We start from the raw sequence: 17,745 nt of genomic DNA on the forward strand, positions 1-17,745 counted from the left end.
TCCATCCATCCATCCATCCATCCATCCATCCACCCCCCTCTTTTTCCCATGTCCCCATAATGGCCAAGTCACTTCTCCAGCTGGACCAGGGTACAAATGGGACCAGATGACCAAACTCTACAGCAGAATACAATCTGACTTTCTTGTCTACAAGAAAACACCACCACTTTTCCCCATTTTTACCCCGGTGAGGAAGTAAAGCTGTGAGATTTGGATGGAATGTCATGAAACAGAAGCAAACTATGGGACAGCATGGGAATTGCATTCTCCAGACGGGACAGAGGTTGGGAGGAGAGCACCTAAGAAAAATCTCATCTGGAAAAACCTCTTGGCACGTTCAGGCGTTGCTGGGAGGAATGGGCTGTGCCGTGGTGGAAACCTGTCTGGCGAGAGGCACAGTGTGTTTCGGGGAGGGGAGCCCTTGGGAGCTCCTCTTGTGCAACAAGCTGCTCCCTGATTTTCCATCTAACTGCCTTCTCTTGCTGTTCTGCTCCAGGATGAATCAAAACTGTTGTGAAAGAGCCCCTGGGAGGATGGGAAGAGGAGGGAACTTGGTGGAGGTGGCTGGGAGAAGCAAACACCATCAGACAGCTTCCCCATCAGCACCGTCCATTACCTTCCCATTGACCACAGCCGCTGGGAGAAGGTCGGCCTTTGATGTTGACCACCCTTAACTACAGCCTCATTAGTTCAACGGGGTAATTAACCTCGTCAAACTGCCTTCTGGCCCATAAAACCCCGTGGTTTATGGCCGGGTCCCATTTATCGCATCTGGGAGGACAGGAAAGCAGCTCTGTTTTCCCTGGGTCGCGTCCAACCGGGGCTCGAGGGGTCGATGCTTTGATGGAGGAGGGAGACGAGGCCGGTGGGTGCGAGTGGCTCAAGTTCAAGCCTCATGAAGTGTTTTCCAGGCGTTTTCTCCTCTCGATGCCTGGCTGATCCATGAAACAGCCAAAAAAAAAAAGCCCCCAAATGAGTGGTTAAAAGCACCCAGACGGATTACCCTGAGCCGGCGTGGCTTGCAGCGCGAGCACAGATGTGTGCGGCAACGTCTGGGTTTGCATTTGCAGACGAGGCAGAGGGAAGGGGGAGGCTGAAGAATTTGTGGAAAAAAGAGAAAGTTGGAGGTGGAGAGCAAAACTGCTCTGGCAGAGAACCTCCATGGGGCCTCTGCATGAGCCTGGGCGTGCTGGGGCCGGTCCTACCTGTGCGGATGGGGAGGAACAAAGCCCAGGAGGGATTGCGTTGGGGTGCAAGGTACAAAACAGGATTTTGGAAAGGGTCTCTGGGGGGTTCGGTGTGGTTTGGGGACGCAGTGCTGCTCCAGGTCCCCCTCTGCTATCCCACCGCTGCGTCCCCACATCCCTTGGCAGCAAGGAAAGGAGTGGCTGGGAGCCCAGAGCAGCCAGGAATGCCCGTGTTTAGTCTAGTGCAGTCTGCACATCCAGCCCTGGAGCACACGGGTTCAACGCCATCAGGGAGAGGAACCACTGGGACGTGCTGGGGGGAAATGAAGTTCTTGGCTGCTTGGCTGTCTGCCGCCCGCATGAAGACCAGACCGACGTTGTGATGTGCAGGAGGCTCAGTGGGCTCACTGCAGGATTTCCTCTCCTTTGAGGTCCAGCCATGCGCGCCCACAGCTCATAATGTCTTCTATTTTTTGTGCCAAAAGAGCCTTTTTTTCCACATCGTTTTGCTCCTAAACGCAGAGGGCCGAGCCCCCTCCAGTTCCAAACTTACTTTCAGTGGGCAAAAATGGTGTGCAAACCTCTGACACACAGCACTGGGAAACCCAGGGCAGCTGGCACGGAGCTGTGCCCTGTGCTGCCATACACAGTCAACCTGCGGTGTCTGGGGAGGGAGCAGTTATCAGGGCTGTTTCCTTCTACCCCAGAAGGTACAGCAAGCTCTGCAGGCTCTGCAGTGAGTCACAGAGCTGTGCCCTGTTTTACAGCACACAGAGGGCGGTGTCAGGCTATGTGCTGGGCCATAAACCATTCGCTCATCATTTCGGGGAAAAAAGGGAGAGGATTGTGACACAGGGCTGCTTTCTTGTGAATTCAGCGTGCAGGAGAGGCTGGGGCAGAAGTGCAGCTGTGAGCTTATCTCTTCTGCCTGAGCTCAGCCTTACAGCCCCGGTGGCATTAACCCGTCCCACCCAGGCAGCGACTCACACAGACGAGCAGGAGGCCGTCAGGAATTTAATTGTACTTGGCACTTGAAACTGTACAAAGCCATTTACAGAGAACCGTGCGGGTTTCGTGGCTGCGTGCCCCCTCTTCCCATTCCCAACAAAACCAGAACCTCATCCGAGACTCAGGGCTCCCAGGTTGGTGTCACGGAGGGCGGTGGGATCAGCCGTACTGCAGGAACAACCTTTTGGCTTTGATCAGAGCTGTCACCACTTCGTTTCCTACAACGCTTTGCAGCACAGGTTCCAAGCTGGCATCTCACGGGAATCTTTGGATCACTGTAGAACATGGCAGTGCTACCATTGTACACCTATATACAGCCGTGTCTCTGTCTGTAACTCATCAGCTTCAGCTGCTTTCTCTTCTCTACGCTTTCTTTTCTCTATGCTTTCTACCACATGCAGTATCCTCTTGGTTGCCTCCAACCCTGCCTCTCACGGGCAGTGAGAGGCGTTTCATTTGCAAAAGACAACAGAATAAAGCTACTCCTGCTCCCTCTATTCCTTCTATCTGCTCTTCCCCCTCCCCAAACCCTTTGCAACGTGCCTAAAACCTTCCTACGCCCCGTACAACCCAGTTCTGTGAGTGACGTGAGAAGCAATTTGTACATCTCTGAACAAGAAGGATGGAGTACTCGAAAGGAAATGCCAAGTCTGAAAGACTAAAAGATGACAACAGCAATACAAAAGTAAAAAAGAAAACCAAAGAAAAACGGAACAAAAACCCCAAACCAACCCGAAACAAAAACAACTAATTAAAAAAAAACCCCAAAATTAAATACGTGGCAGGTTACGTGAGTGAAAATGAGGAATGTACAAATGGACATTCTAAAATGAAAGATTCCAGTAGGTAAATTGAGAACCTGTTGAACCTGGGGTCTGTTTTTTTTTGGTGGGATGGGTGGTGATAACCACACACTGCAAAAGACAGAAACAAAATGGTGATTTCAGCTTAGGAGTGCTTGAAGGGATTCTCACAGCACTGATAGGACTGCGAGGAGGGGCTCTGCCAGGCTCCAGGTGACGGCACAAACTTCTGCTTTAAAAGCCTCAACCACCACACGTGAAAATCTTTCCCAAACCAACAAGGTGTTCTTCACAAACCTGCTGTAAAGAGGTCAAAATGCTGCCTGGCAGTGGCAGAGCGGGCTCAGACTGCTCCCTTTTGTAAAAACAGACTCCGGTTCAACAGTGTTAACTGCATACCAGTAGCTGCCATTACAACATACAAAAAAAGACACTTCTGTTCAGTAGAGCAAATCCAATCGTGCTCACATGACAAGGAAAATGTACACGTTATTTATAAATAAGCAGTTCCACCAGGATGGCACTGGGCTCCTCCCTACACCAGTGTTTCTTTCCGCTTGCTGCTGAGTTGCTTCTCCCTGGTTTTCCTGTGCCCAGACAGTGTTCTGTGTGTTTTCGTGCCCTTGGCTGCTTCCTCTGAGTCCAGGACGGAGCCGCACTCGGCTGTGCTCTCATCGAGCTCCATCTCAGTGATGCCTGACATGGCAGATTGCCTCCTCTGTGCTCTGACGTTGGGCACGGAGGGGTTGTTCTCCTCCGACTCCTCGCTGAGCTCTGGCAGCTCCTTCAGCTCCGTGGCAGCAGCGGGTCGCTGGAAGGGGGCAATGGCGGTTCGGATGCAGTTCACCCACTGCTGCTTGTGGAAGATATCGTTGGCCTGCAGCGTGTGGGACTGGCCTGGGGAGGGGTCTTGGAAACGGACTCGGAAGATATTTTTAGCTGAAGGTAAACATAGGAAAAAGCACATCAGTCCTGAGCTCAGTATTTAGATTCCGTTATTGGACCCAATCTGCCCTGTTTTGCTTCAGGGAAAGCGTTCAGCATCTCCCCAACATCCTCCCCCCCCTCTGAAAATCCCCAGCACTGATACGTTCAAGTATTTTCTAATCTTAGCACCGACTGCAAGGCGCCATTTCAAAGCTGACGGCCTCCAGATACAACAGTGCAGAGCTCAGCAGTGACAGCACTGTGGTGGATCCATAGGGATCCGTGCCCGGACGTACCCTGCTGTCCTCAAACAACCCCCACACGGAAGTGTTGGGTTGCTTTGTACCTTTATCTGAATTGCCAAACGCTCCTCGGAAAGAGCCTCCCATTTTCACATCGCCGTCCTGCAGGTCTTCCAGGATCAGCTCCTGCACAGGGATGGGCTGCCTGTACACTTGGTAGGACTGACGCTCGTTGCGAGTGACCGGCCGGGTCAGAACCAGGATGTCTTGGAAGAGGAAGACGTAGAGTTTCTGAAAGGGAAAGCGTGTGTGAGCATGAGGAAAACATTGAGCTCTATATGCCAGGTGATTACACACCCTCTGCAATTCAAGGTCACATTATCTCAAGTCTCACCCATGTTAACTTTCAGATAGCTTTCTGTTGCAGTCACGTAGAGCTCTGACAGCGATGGCATATGCAGGATTTACATCAACAGGTTTACTGTCTTGTGACCCTTAAATTGGATTACAATGTGCAGATGGCAAGGATAAAACAATGAGAACCAATACCTTTCCTACCTATGTAAAATGCTCCATAGAATCACAGAATGGCCGGGGTTGGAAGGGACCTCAAGGGTCATGAAGCTCCAACCCTCCTGCTGCATGCAGGGCCACCAACCTCCATTAATACCAGCCCATGTTTAATACCAGCCCAGGCTGCCCACGGCCCCATCCAACCAGGCCTTGAACACCTCCAGGATGGACGGGGCGTCCACAAGCTCTCTGGGCAGCTGTTCCAGCACCTCACCACTCTCTCTGTAAAGAACTTCACGTCTCCTTTGGCGTAATGAGTGAATTCAACAAACCAATCAACCACACACACAAAAAACCCAAAGAAAATAGAAAAAGATTTCATGTTTAAACTGAGGCTAAGTCAGGACAAAAGGCAGCAAACCCTTGAGTACAGCAGGGTCTTTCAGGGCTGCTGCAGAGGGAGATAAACTCCTGGCAGTTCATCTCAAAGCCAAACAGGCTTTTGCAGGAACGCTTTTGTTTGGAAGAACCGTGGCCAGCGTTCACAATGGGGAATGTCAGAGCACCTGAAAGTAAACAGCAGGCAGGAAATCCCTTCTGATGGAGTGCTGGGGCACGGAGCATACTTTCTACAGTAATTTTGTGCTAATTATTTTCCAGCTCCTGAAGGCCAATTGTCAAACTGTCAGCAGGAAACTTTCCCTTACACCCTGTAACGCGCTCTGCCATCAGGTCCTTTCTCTTCTGCTTCTAAAAACGTAGCTAATTGCCCAAACTAAGGAGATAAGAGCTCCTGGTCATGTTATGACAGACAGTTTCAATTGTTTCTGAGGGTAAGGTTTCAACGTTGATTATTAATTACCATCAACTGAAGGGACTTACATGCCCGTTTTTGTTCTTCAGCTCCCCATGGCACAGTAAAGCTTTGCTTCCTTCAATCCTCGGGTCCTTCTGCTTCTCATCCAGATACTCCAGTTTGTCAATGTAATACTGGCATTCTGACTCTCCCTTCTTTAAGTTGATGTCAGAGAGGACTCCTTGGATTATAGATATCTATAAAACAAAGCATTTAAAAATGATTAAATAAGGATTTACGCTTGAGCATCTTCCATCGAAGCGCTACTAAAGAAAAATCCCCATGATGGAACCCGTGTGGACTGATTGCTCCTTTGCTTTCAGAAGGAGTTACAGCCACAGCTTTAAACCACTCCACGAAACTGCTGAAGGTTTAAGAAAGCCTTCTTTTTCCTCCCAAATGCCACGGCGCTGTCAGAAGCCCAATCCCACAGCCGCTGTTACTTACGGCTTCTTCCAGAATCTGAATATCAGGATGGTCTTTGGGAGTGTGCCTCAGGATCTCCTTTAGGAGCAGTGGGTATTTGACCAGCCGACTTCGAGGGATGTCCAAGAAGCTCCAGAGGTCCAACTTGCGGCTGAAAGGAGACTCGAGGCAACGCTGCAGGAAGTCCTGCACCCTTCGGTCCTGTTTCTTCTGATCCAGCAGCGCTTTGGCTGCCAGCTGATTGCTGCAGTAACCTTTGTAGGCATGGAGTCGTGGTAACTGCAGGAGAACACAACCATGGAGTCAAACCAGGAGTCAAACTCTGCATGGCAAAAGCAAATCGCATTAACACGTCCAACTCGGGGAGTTCTGCTTCCCATTCTGCTTCCCAGGCTTTCCATTCTTGGCCCAATAAAAAAGCTAACAGAGCATCTTGTATGTGTAGCTACTCTTGAGTGAGGAGAACAGGGCGTCCTCCATGCAGTGCCTTTGAAGTTCAGATGTTTACTACTGTCAGCACTAACGAAATCACATCAGCTGCAAACAGCCCAGAAGACAGAGATATTTCTAACATAAATCACTAAGTAATTGTAGTCACACTACTGCGAGTCTCCCAGATGAAACAGTGGCCCATTAAAGCTGACAGAGTCCCATTGTTTTCAGTGCAGTCAGGATTTCCGTTTCAATCTTTCACTCCACGCCACAAAAGCCTGCGAGCTTTTCAGCTTCTAGCTCTAAATGTTCTTTAATCTCACAATCATTTTCAGCCTGGTGCCTGACAGTTATGTACTCACCCACTTCACAAGGATGGGCCCGATCTGCTCCACCGTTCCGTCTGGTTTTGTTGCTTCTCCTAAACTTGCCAACAAATCTGGAATTGAAACACACAAACAGAAGTTGCCACAATGCCCCAGCTAACTGTTCTGATGTGAGAAAGCACAGAGCATCACTCTTAGTCAATACGTCATGTTGGCTTAGCTCTTACCTTCGTGCAGAGGAATGTAAGAATCCAAGTCCCCAAATATGTGGGTGAGTTCCTCCTCAGACATGATAGAGAGCTTCAGCATAGGATCATGATAAGCCTGTCAAAGAAAGTCAGTATTAAAATACATCCAGATCTTGGAAGCCCAGAAGCTGACAATATTAATACAATATTAATGGGAGGTGTAGGGAGTGCAGGACAGATCTGAAGTGGAGCTGGTTGGAAGAGTGACTTGGATCAGTGCAAGACACAACTCTGCATAGAGGTATCAAGGCCTACAGATGAAATGGGCTTTCCTGTCTCAACAGGAGGAGTTCCTTTAGTTGTACCCAGGACTGCAAAGCTACACCTGTTTTTGGATGAGCTTGTTGCAATCAAACCAGTATTGCCAGCACTGCTCACTTCAGCTTTCCAGGATAGTTTTCAAAAGGTGGATGCTGGGCCTGACAAAGGTGACGTGCAATGTTTGCAGGTGTAAGTACACTTCTTTATTTACAGTATGATTACTGAGTGCAGGAAAAACTCACTCACCTTCCTGGCAAGCTTCAGATCTTCAATCAGGTCCTGTTCTCCTCTGGACATCTCATATATTGCCTGTGAGGAGGGGGATAAAGCATTGAGAGACATTTTTAATCCCAGTCTTCCTCTGAAAGAGCCATTCAGTTCACATAATGTACATCCTGTCTTGAACAGGCAGCTTTGCCTTCTGAATCACTCTATGCCACCTGGGCACGACAACCTCGAGTCAATCTGCCCGCTTTCCCAGCTTGGAGAAAGCTGCATTCCTTACAAGTGTGTGAAAGCTCTGCCACTCACACACAAGCCAAATTAAATATTAGCACCTTTTAAATCACTGCTTTTACAGAGGCGAGTACGAAAAAGAACAAAACCCAGAAAACCGCAGAGGTCAAATCCCAGGCGCCTTTAAGTCAGCTTCTGTGTTGTCATTAGAAGATTTGTCTAAGAACTACAGGAAAAAAGCAAGCCAAGGCCTTGCTATTTGGCTTGCAACCAATTGTCAAGAGCTTTAAGAGAAAGACAGCTGGCTGCACAACCACCCGACTTCGGGTCTGCTGCAGAGCAACCAGTGTGGCTGGGGCTCAAATTTCAGCAATGCTGAGCACCCCCCTGGAAAGCGTTTGGCATCTCTGAAGGGTCAAAGAGGGGAGAGTAACTCCCCAGGGACTCACTTTGAGGGAGAAGCCCGCACCTTTGCCCGTGCCTAAAGCCGAACTAAATCTAACAGCTCAGAAATGAAGGTGGGGAGGAAGATGCAACCACCCAGAGATGCTCGTTTCTCCTTTTCCCACCCAGGCAATGGACCCAATGGAGGCTTCAGCTGCCTTTCCCTGCCCTGCTGCGTAACGGGCAGCTCACCTCCTGGCGTTTGATTTCTTTGGTGCTCAGAGATTCTTTCATGTTGACATCTAACATCTCAGACCAAAGGACGCTGTTTCTTCTTTTAGGAGGAGTAGGGGCAGCAGATCTGCTACATGACTTCTGGGCACAGCTGGGAGATTTGCTGTCACTGCGAAGGGCAAACGACTACAGGGATGGAAGAAAAAAAAAAAACAAACCACAACAGTAAAAAAATACAGTTTGGAGCCAACATTTCAGGAGTGCAGAAGTGTTATTCTATGCCCCTCCCAATCTTTCATCCTCCTCTGTTGTGCAGGGCAGGAAAACACACCCAGACACTTTTCCCTCAGATAAAGGAACACTTTAATCAAGTTGCTGAGAAGGCCCCCAGAGCCCTGAGGTTGGCAGCCTTTTCCCTGTGCCTCTCTGCACTGATCCAGCAGCACTGAGGAGGAAGGTGGGCTGCTAAAGCGTGGGTCTCTTGCCAAGGTATGAGGAAGTAAACGAATCAGAATCATAATTCTGCTTTTAATGGGGCTAATCAGGAGCCACTTGAACTTTGCTCTCCTGATCTGCCATGTTGTTACAACACAGCCTGAGAAGCGATCTTATCCGAGTGCATGGGGTGTGCAGCTCCTCAGACAACACTTCTCCAACCTTATCACTAAGCAGTGGGGTCATTTCATTTCTAGGCACACGCTTCACGTACTGCAAGAGTTCAGCAACACGTTTCTCCCTATGTGCATCAGGCTTTATTCTTCTTGCCTCCCTAAAGCTTCCATCACCTGGTATCTAGCAAGCCACCTCTGAACTCCTGAACTCTTCTTCGTCCCCCAGGCAACTTTGTTGTCCCCCCTTTGTGTCCTTGCATTAATCAGACAGCAGATTTTCCTAACGATGCCTTGAAATCCCAGTGCCTGCTTTGCTCCCACACAGCCAGCATGGCCCTGTGTCTCCACAGAGGACCAGAAAGCTCTGCTTTTTACCTGTATCGTTTGCCCAAAGCGCCGAACTGCACCATTTCTTACAGGAGAGATCAAGTTGGCCAAGGATGTGACCCGTGCTAAAGGCCGAACCCGTTTATTGCTTGGCTCCTGTAAATAAAACAGAGAACAAATTGTACTGGCTGCGACTCCCACTTCATTTCTCAAGCTGTCCGGGCAGGTTTAGAAAGCATCAACACCCTTAAGGAGTGGGAAACACTGCAAAGAAAGCATTCTGAAGTAGCCATTCATCTTAAATGGAAAGCAGAGGCTGTAAATATTTGTCTGAACTTTAGGGTTACAATTGGATTGCAAGGATCTTGCCCAGCGTGAGGGAGACAAGATAACACACACGTCAGAACTGAAAATAAGGCTCAAACTGGGACGGTTATGGGACAGAAATAGACTGAAGTGCTCTCCTTTACAGGGCAAGCGACTCATCTCAAGATGGAGCTGTGATCCGCTCCTCCCTTTTATCATGCTTTCCTTTGTAGAACTAATGTGCTTTTCCATTTTTAATTCTGTTTTGGAGAGGAAAGGAGCAGTCAGAGCCCAGCACAGCCTCACAGCTCTTCTAACAAATGGCAAACGACGACATGCTGAACATTCCTGCGGGGGATACGCACGCATGAAGCAGATGAAGTTTAAAACCTTTGGTTTCCCAAAGCTCCCCTCCTCCTCCTGCTCTCCCCCCCCCACGGCAGCTCATTGTAATTTTTCTCCTGCGTTGTTTAGATTGGAGAAACAGCTTTTGCTTCTGTATGCCACTAATCTGTAGTGTGAGCCCAGTGTGCTAAATGCTCTCCTAACGGTGCCAAGAAAGAGGAAATGGCCCCAAGAAACCTACTGGTGCTTCAATTCACTCGTTAAAACCATGCTGGTGACCCCACATATCCTGGATCAAAAGCACTGTGCTGTAAGAACTGTAAAGGAAAGGCGTGCAACTCTAAGAGGAACTTGGAGCTTGAGGCTGGGAGAAAGGCTGCAGAAGGTGCTCTTAAACATCTGGCAAATAGCTGGACGAGACTCATCGGGACAATAAAGCCTCTCAGCATGAAGGTAGGACGAGTTGATGGAAGCTTCTTCTTTGAACTGATCTCAGCTGAAGTTTTACCAAAGCTTTATTAGGCGGTTTCGGTTTTTTTTTTTGTTAATTGCAAAGATAGGGAGCCCAAACCCTTTGCTTCTGTACAGCAACGGAAGTGACAAATGCTGGGAACTGAAAAGGGGGAATAGGAACACACTGAGCTGGATTCCAGTTACAAGGCTGAGGAAGCATAAAGGCTACGTATGTCAGATCTGCTTTCAGTAATGTGAGCCCAGGGCTGCCCTGCCTGCCTGCCTACAGGCAGCGTGAAGCAACAGAGGAGCTTAACTCACACTGAATTAAGCCTTCAAAGTTGGAGGGGAGAACATGAAAAGAAACCATTTATGACTGATGCAGAGCAGAAAGAACCTCTCTGGCACAGCACAAAGGCTGTTCGAGGCTGTGCTTGAAATGCTTGGGTAATCTCAGGGCTATGAAATGGGAAAAAGCTACCAGAGCACCCTGGAGCCCAGGCCCCGACCCTCAGCTGGCTGTAGGTACAGTGCTGAAGTCACTTCTCTCCTTCCAGCCTGAAGATACCACATTCAAGAAGGAGTCAGCTGGGAAAAGCGTTATCCAGACGGCTGGGAAGTCAGGCTGGGCACTTTAATTAACGACAGACACTTCTGGCCAGAGTAAAAGAAGAGGTAATTTAGTTCTATAAAACCATGTAACTGCGTGCTGGAATAAAGGGATACGAGCCAAGAGAAACTGCAGGAACGTAAGCAGACAATATACAGACACAAACCATCCACAGCTATGTCAAGGCTAGAGATATAAATAGCACAGCAAAGAAAAATGTGACACTGAAAATTAACAACCTCAGGACTTTGGGATGCTTGAGGGCTGCTTTACAGCTTGCTGTAGGAGGGTCAGCTGGGCATCCTTTCCAGCTATGAGACACAAGGACACACTATCTGGCCACGGGACGTGTGGGAATGCCTTCCCAGCACATCTGTGCCAGGCTGAGGGACACGTGCATATGCACACTGTCTTGCAGGAGGCATTCCTGCCTCTGCTTTGGGATGGGCAGCACAAAGGGGCTCCCTGTTCCCGTGGGATTATAAAGCAGCAGTTGATACTGAGCCATGCAAAGACAGGCGTGGAGCAAACAGGAGCAGCGCTGCTCGTTTGGAGGATTTTGCATGGGCTGGTGAGACCAGAGCGTTGCTGTACATGCGATGCACTTCCTCGGGGTGTTTGGCCAGCAGAAAAACCTCCGTGTGCTATAAATTCAGTTTAGCACAAGGCCATTTCCTCTGTCTCAAAGAAAAGGTAATCACGCTTTGCGATGTCTCAGACTTGAATGGCTCGACTGCCAAAAAACGGCATCTGTTTCTTCTTCTCTCCTTCTGATTGCATCACTTGACCCAAAGCAGAGGGGGAAAATTCCTCCTCCTCAGGACCCTCTCTTTTTCTGAGGTCTGCATTTCAGTTTGGGGTTACATTTTCCCCTTACAGACTCAGCCACGATGGAAGCTGAGACTCAGCACAGTTCATTCTACGGATAACTTTGGCTCAGCACCATTTGTTTCTTCTCAAAGCTCTGTATGTGCAAACAATGAGCAGACTGTCTCCACGCTGTATTACTTACGGAAGCCCGGATTAGAAGGAAGCCTGCAAAATTTCCTTCACAAGTTGCTGGTGTTAAGCATTACAGCACCGACAAATAATTACAACCCCCAGAGCTCAGCAGCACTCTGCTTCCATTCACATGTTCTTTTATTTCCCCCAAAACTCCACTAAAATCATATACACCTATCTATATATAAACTCAGAATTGGACTGGATGACCTTTAAGGGTCCCTTTCAACTCAAGTGATTCTATTTCACAAAGATACACACAAAATCTCTGAGTGCTCCCACTGAAGGGCAAGGCTTCCACGTTAAAGAAGAGCACTTGAAGAAGCTCCACTAAAGTGTGGGGTTCCCTTGTTAGCGCAGCTTAGAATCATAGAATCCTTAAGGCTGGCAGAGACCTTTTGAGGTCACCTCATCCAACTCCCCTGCAAAGCACAGGGACATCATCCAAAGCTCCATCACCTGAACTTCTTCACTTTGCATTGGGAAGACTTTGCCATCTTGCAGCCTCTACACCTGAACACAGAAACGCTTCCCCTCAGCAGCACGCACGCATGCAACCTTTACCTCTCTGCTAGGTAATAATTAGTGGTTTTTATAGGGATCATTTACTAGAGGACAATGTTCCAAGTGCCAGCCCCATGGCAAGGCACACAAACACGGTGACAAATCCAAAAACCATGCGTGGCCAAACTCCTCCAGAGCAAAAGATGATCACAACCATCGGCTCGAAGGATTCCTGCTGGAAGTCACCGCCACCTGACTCTACCTGTAAGATCCACGTGCCAGCTCAACCCGAGCCATCACACTGCCATGGAGTTTTCCACCCCTGCCTTTGACCACCTCAATGGGGACAATCCAGCCCTGATAAGTTCAGTGGCTCCTGATAGCACTGTTGGCTTTGGGGGCTTTGCTCGAGCCCAGACCACCCCAGTGTCACTTCCCCAAATTACACCTTCCAGAAATACACTTTTTTTTTTTAACAACTAGAGGTGATTTGAAAGACTTTGACTCCTATTGGTTGATTTTACTTCTCTCTCAGGACCTGGTTTGCCTTTGATGCAGTGCAGTTGCCCAAATTTGGCCGTTTTAAGGCTGGATTTTCAGCCAGGGAGCTCAGAGCCCCCAAGCTGCCTCCTTTCTGCTGCTTTTTTTCTACTTCCCCATAATCTCAACAAAAAACCCAGCCCAGGGCACCCTATGTCCGTGCTGGACTTTTTACCTGCAGATAATCGACTAGAAATGCAATTAACCTCATCTGCATAACAACGCAGCATAGAAATAACAACACTTCCAAACTGAGTGAAGCAAAAGAAAGGAAACCCAAAACCAACTCTTCCTTTTTTTTTTTTTTTTGGTTTGAAAAGCAAACAGCCGCCTTAATAAGGAAAAAACCCTGCCAGACACCCAAATGCACCGTATCTACCTTAAAAAAAAACAACCCCAAACTCCCCCCAAAAACACACTCCCAACCCTCCGAGCCCCTCTCCTCCTCACCTCTTGCTCCCTGAAGGACTGGTTCTGTGAGTCGATCACCCGGATAGTCCTTTTGATAGGCAGCAGCCCCCCGAGCTCATCGTGAGCCACCATGGCGCAGCCCCCCGGCCCTCAGCGAACCGCTCCGCTCTCCGCGCTCATCCCCACTCTGCGCCCGCAGCCGCACCGCGCCCCGATCTCACCGCTGGGGGCGGGGCCACAGCCGAAAGCCACGCCCACTCACCGCAAAGCCACGCCTACTCTGCACATGGCCACGCCCCTTGCTCTGCGGTCCCCCTGCCGGTGCTTGTGGGGTGAAGGCTCAATGGCGTCTTTACCTGCGCTGTTTCCCTCCCCAAGTCAGCTTTCCCTGCGCTGTTTTTTTCTCCTAAAGCTTCCAAAAGAGAGGCTCTGCTTTAAGGCGGTGTGACGGCAGCTCCCTTCGAATGTCAAGAAGGGCGTTCCATCATGCTGTGTGATAGAAAGTTCTTTGCTATGAGAGTGGTGAGGTGCTGGAACTGCTGCCCAGAGAGGCTGTGGATGCCCCGTCCATCCCTGGAGGTGTTCAAGGGCAGACTGGATGGGGACCTGGGCAGCCTGGGCTGGTATTAAATGTGGAAGTTGGTGGCCCTGCATGTGGCAGTGGGACTGGAGCTTCATGATCCTTGAGGTCCCTTCCAACCTGGGCCATTCTGTGATCTGTGAAAGTTTTGGAAAGCTGAGATTTTCCACTCTCTGTGCTGAAAAAAAAAGGTGAAACAAAACATTTGGGTAGTGAAGCACCAGCACAGGTTGACCCAAGGTCAGGCTGGACGGGGCTCTGAGCACCTGATGGAGCTGTAGGTGTCCCTGTTCATTGCATGGGGTTGGACCAAATGATCTTTAAAGGTCCTTTCCAGCTTAAATGCTTCTGTGATTTCATGTTTTCTGGTCTTATTTTCCTCTTCTTTTTGTTCACCATCTCACAAGGGCAGTGCGACATGCTCCTCCTGATGGCAGCGAAATCATTTGCTGCTGCAAATTGTGTTGCTTATTTTTTTGTTATGGTTTTTACCCTCTTGTGTTCAAAAAGCTGAATTCTTGTCTAGACCTGTGCTTTGAAGTCTGCTCTCAGCTTTCAAGGCTCTGCTGGCACCGCTCTGCTAGCCAGGGGCTGAGCCTCTCCCCCTCTGCTAACAGGGCAGCCTGTCCTGGCAAGCCTGGCTTTGGATGCAAAGGATTTTGTACTTTTGTTTGTTTGTTCAAGTTATATTATTCCTGGCACTGCTGCAAATCTCCACAGTAAAAGGTCTCTTGAGCTGGTAAAAACACACTGAGTTTATTTGGTGGCTGCATGGCTGCTTATAGCTGCTGTTCGGAGGGGGAAGGGTGGCAGGAGGATATAGTGATAGGACAAGGGGGAATGGCTTTAAACTAAGAGGGGAGGATTTAGGTCAGATGTTAGGAGGAAAGTCTACTTAGAGGGCAGTGAGGAAGTGGCACTGGCTGCCCAAAGAATTGTGGGTGCCTCATCTGCAGCTCAAGGCAAGTTGGTTGGGGTGGTGGGCAAGCTGATATGGTAGGGGGTGACCAGCCATGGCAGGGGTTGGGGCTGGGTGGGCTTTGAGATCCCTTCCAACCCAACCTTTCTGTGGTTCTGTGATCTTTAAGGTCCCTCCTAACCTATGATTCTATGATCTCTAAGGATATTTCCAGCCCGACCATCCCATAGTTCTGTAATCTTTAAGGACCATCCAGGCCATTCTATGATACGAATATTTGATGTGTTAGGATAAACCTCAGCTGAGAGCGGGATTTTTGGGGTCATCCAACACAGGATTCTCAGAAACTCAAGGCACGGTGAGTTCCCACAGACTCTCTGATGGGGCCAATCCTGTTTTTAAGACAACAAATGACCAACAGGACTGTGACTCTGGCAAACCATTCACTGAGTTTCATTAGGGTTTTCAGGAGTATCTAAATGCCTGCTTCCCCTTATAACCTAAAGACAAAGATTTGTTAAACTCACTTTAAAGATCCAGGGTCTGTGATCTAGGGGTTGAGAGGAGGGAATGCTTATCAACCTGGACAGGCATCTCTTCCTTCATAGATGTAGATGGGCTGTCAACTAAAATAGGGCACAAACAACCAGGACCCTGGAGGGAAGGCATGGAGCAGTCGCATGCACAAAGGCAGCACTTACACGAGTCTTGTTAGGACCAGAACGTGATGTCCTCCTGTGTCCTGAAGCACTTCATGCCATATTAAGTGGTTTTTGTGACGTAGGAGTTAAATTGTTCCCCTCCTTCCAGAGCCTTTGGGGAAGGGACAGCTCACGGGCAGGGAGATCCCTGTTTCACCACCTGGTGAGGGTGGCTCATCCGTGATGATGCAAGCCCTGGCTGATGCAGACGGCTGAAGTCATGTTATGGAAACTTAAAGCTCCGGCCTGACACACTGGGGCTCCCTGTTTGCCTCCTGGTATGGCACGTGCAATGGGTTATGTGCCCTGGACAATGGGTTACATGCCCTAGAAGATGAGTTGTTGCCCTGGATGAGGTTATTGCCCTGGACGACTGCCCTTTGTTCAGAGCAAGGTGTGGTTAAAGCTTTAATACAACACAGTGAACAGCAAGTATTTCCCAGCTGCCCCTACAGCAGATGGGATGATTTCTGTACATCAGTTATACCCTAGAATAGACCTCTGTGTAGATCATCCAGGTCTGTTTCAGGGTAAAATCCAACTGCAAGTAGAGCTGTAATGGGTACTCCCTGAACAGTGTGCAACACTGAGCGTGCAGAGGAGGGAATAAATCTGGAGAAGCTTAAAGATAGCAAGGGTGGAAGGTGAGCTTGCACAAGTTCCCAGGCTCATGCTGTTCTCTCAACAGCAATGCCATCAGTATGACCTTCGAGCAGCTCAGGGCGTGCTGTGATACCTGTGCTTTGCTTCATTGCCTCTGCTCCACTTACAACACAAGCAAGAGGCAGTGAGCAAAGCTGTGGTACTCCAATTAAAGCCAAAACAAATGAAAAAAGAAAGGAAAATCATTCCTTGTGCAGCAAAAGCAATGAAGCCTGACTTACGGATCTGTACCCTACACAACATCTAGCCCAGATGGTATTTTTCTATCCAACCCCTCTGGGCTCTGGGTAGGGTCTGGCCCACGCTGCGGATCTGAAGCCACGAGAATGCTGCCTGGCTGGTCTCTGCATGGGGTGACGGAAAACAGACGAGTTCTTCCTGCTCTCCTGCCATTGAGTATTAATAGCATTCCTCACCTATACTCAAATGTGAATTTTCACTTCTAGGAGTGAAATACCTTGGTGACTCCTGTCGTGCTATCATCAAATTAGGGAGTAAGGAAGAGTTTGAGTGACAGAGGAATCACCTGGACCTCACTGTTTGACGCTCATTTTTAGCTTGGGTTTTTATTTCCATGGAGAAGAGTGGACTGCTGTTCCACTGAGAGTTTGCCTGTAGTCCTGGGCAGCTTCACACTTACTGCTTTCTTTGCTCCTGTGCTTTATTCTAGGTGGGGTTGCTACTAAATAAAAGTTACCTCGGGGGATACTCACATGTTCTTTTGTTATTTTAGCCTCCAAAATGTTGTCAAATACATTTTAGATTAGAAATGATGAATTCCAATTTCCAGTGTGCAGTTCCTGACTGATCTGAGTTTTCACTGCTAAAAAAATACCCGGTTGCTTAAGCAACATGTGGTATCTGGCTAGAGCCAGGGGGTACCAAGCATGCCCTGCAGACCTCTCATGGCAGCAGGAGTGCTGCCCTATGGCTGATACGTCCTCCAGCCCGTGTCCGGGGTGGCCAGCACTCAGTGACCTGATATCTGCCTCTTCTTTTGTCAGCACTCAAGGAAATCATGTGTGACAACGGCAGGCAGATGCAATTAATATAAAATCTTAGCAGATCTGAATGTGACTTTCGGCCTATCTCCAAAGGAGGTTATTACAGCACTCTCAATATCCTCGCACCTCAAGTCTGCCCGGGTTACACAGCCCAGTCATCAGCCAGGACACTTCAGGTTGCTTTGTTTTGTACCTAACCTTACGAGAAGGATGTTTGCTGCTGCAGACAGGAGCCAAAGACAAAAGATCTCAGTTCTGCCACTGCCCCGGGGTGAAAAAGACCCGAGCTGGTGCACAACAGCAGCCCAGAGGCAGGGGGCATTCCTCAGTGGGCACTTTTCCCAGTTTTCACAGGTCCCGGATGCCTCCAACGTGACTGACATCTGGATTCAATTTCTTCAAAGAAAGAACCTGCGACATTTTAATCCCTTTGGCGGCTCGAAGTCTCGCAGAAAACGAAAGCATC

At 49.0% G+C, this 17,745-nt stretch overlaps 1 protein-coding gene across 1 annotated transcript; it reads right to left on the reverse strand.

The window, feature by feature from the left end:
* Nucleotides 1–2,185: 2,185 nt before the first annotated feature.
* On the reverse strand, nucleotides 2,186–13,592 carry NET1 (neuroepithelial cell transforming 1). Its single transcript, XM_042815559.1, has 10 exons — nucleotides 13,452–13,592; nucleotides 9,290–9,397; nucleotides 8,322–8,489; nucleotides 7,476–7,538; nucleotides 6,948–7,044; nucleotides 6,757–6,833; nucleotides 5,984–6,241; nucleotides 5,563–5,733; nucleotides 4,272–4,458; nucleotides 2,186–3,937 (listed from the first exon to the last, which is right to left on the reverse strand). Exons 1-10 carry the CDS (start codon nucleotides 13,542–13,544, stop codon nucleotides 3,534–3,536), a joined length of 1,626 nt encoding a protein of 541 aa, XP_042671493.1. The 5' UTR covers nucleotides 13,545–13,592; the 3' UTR covers nucleotides 2,186–3,533.
* Between the last annotated feature and the right edge of the window lie 4,153 nt (nucleotides 13,593–17,745).

This window comes from Centrocercus urophasianus, unplaced genomic scaffold (assembly GCF_019232065.1).
Source record: "Centrocercus urophasianus isolate 14NV4802_14NV808 unplaced genomic scaffold, USGS_Curo_1.0 seq_15, whole genome shotgun sequence".
NCBI classification, from domain to species: domain Eukaryota; kingdom Metazoa; phylum Chordata; class Aves; order Galliformes; family Phasianidae; genus Centrocercus; species Centrocercus urophasianus.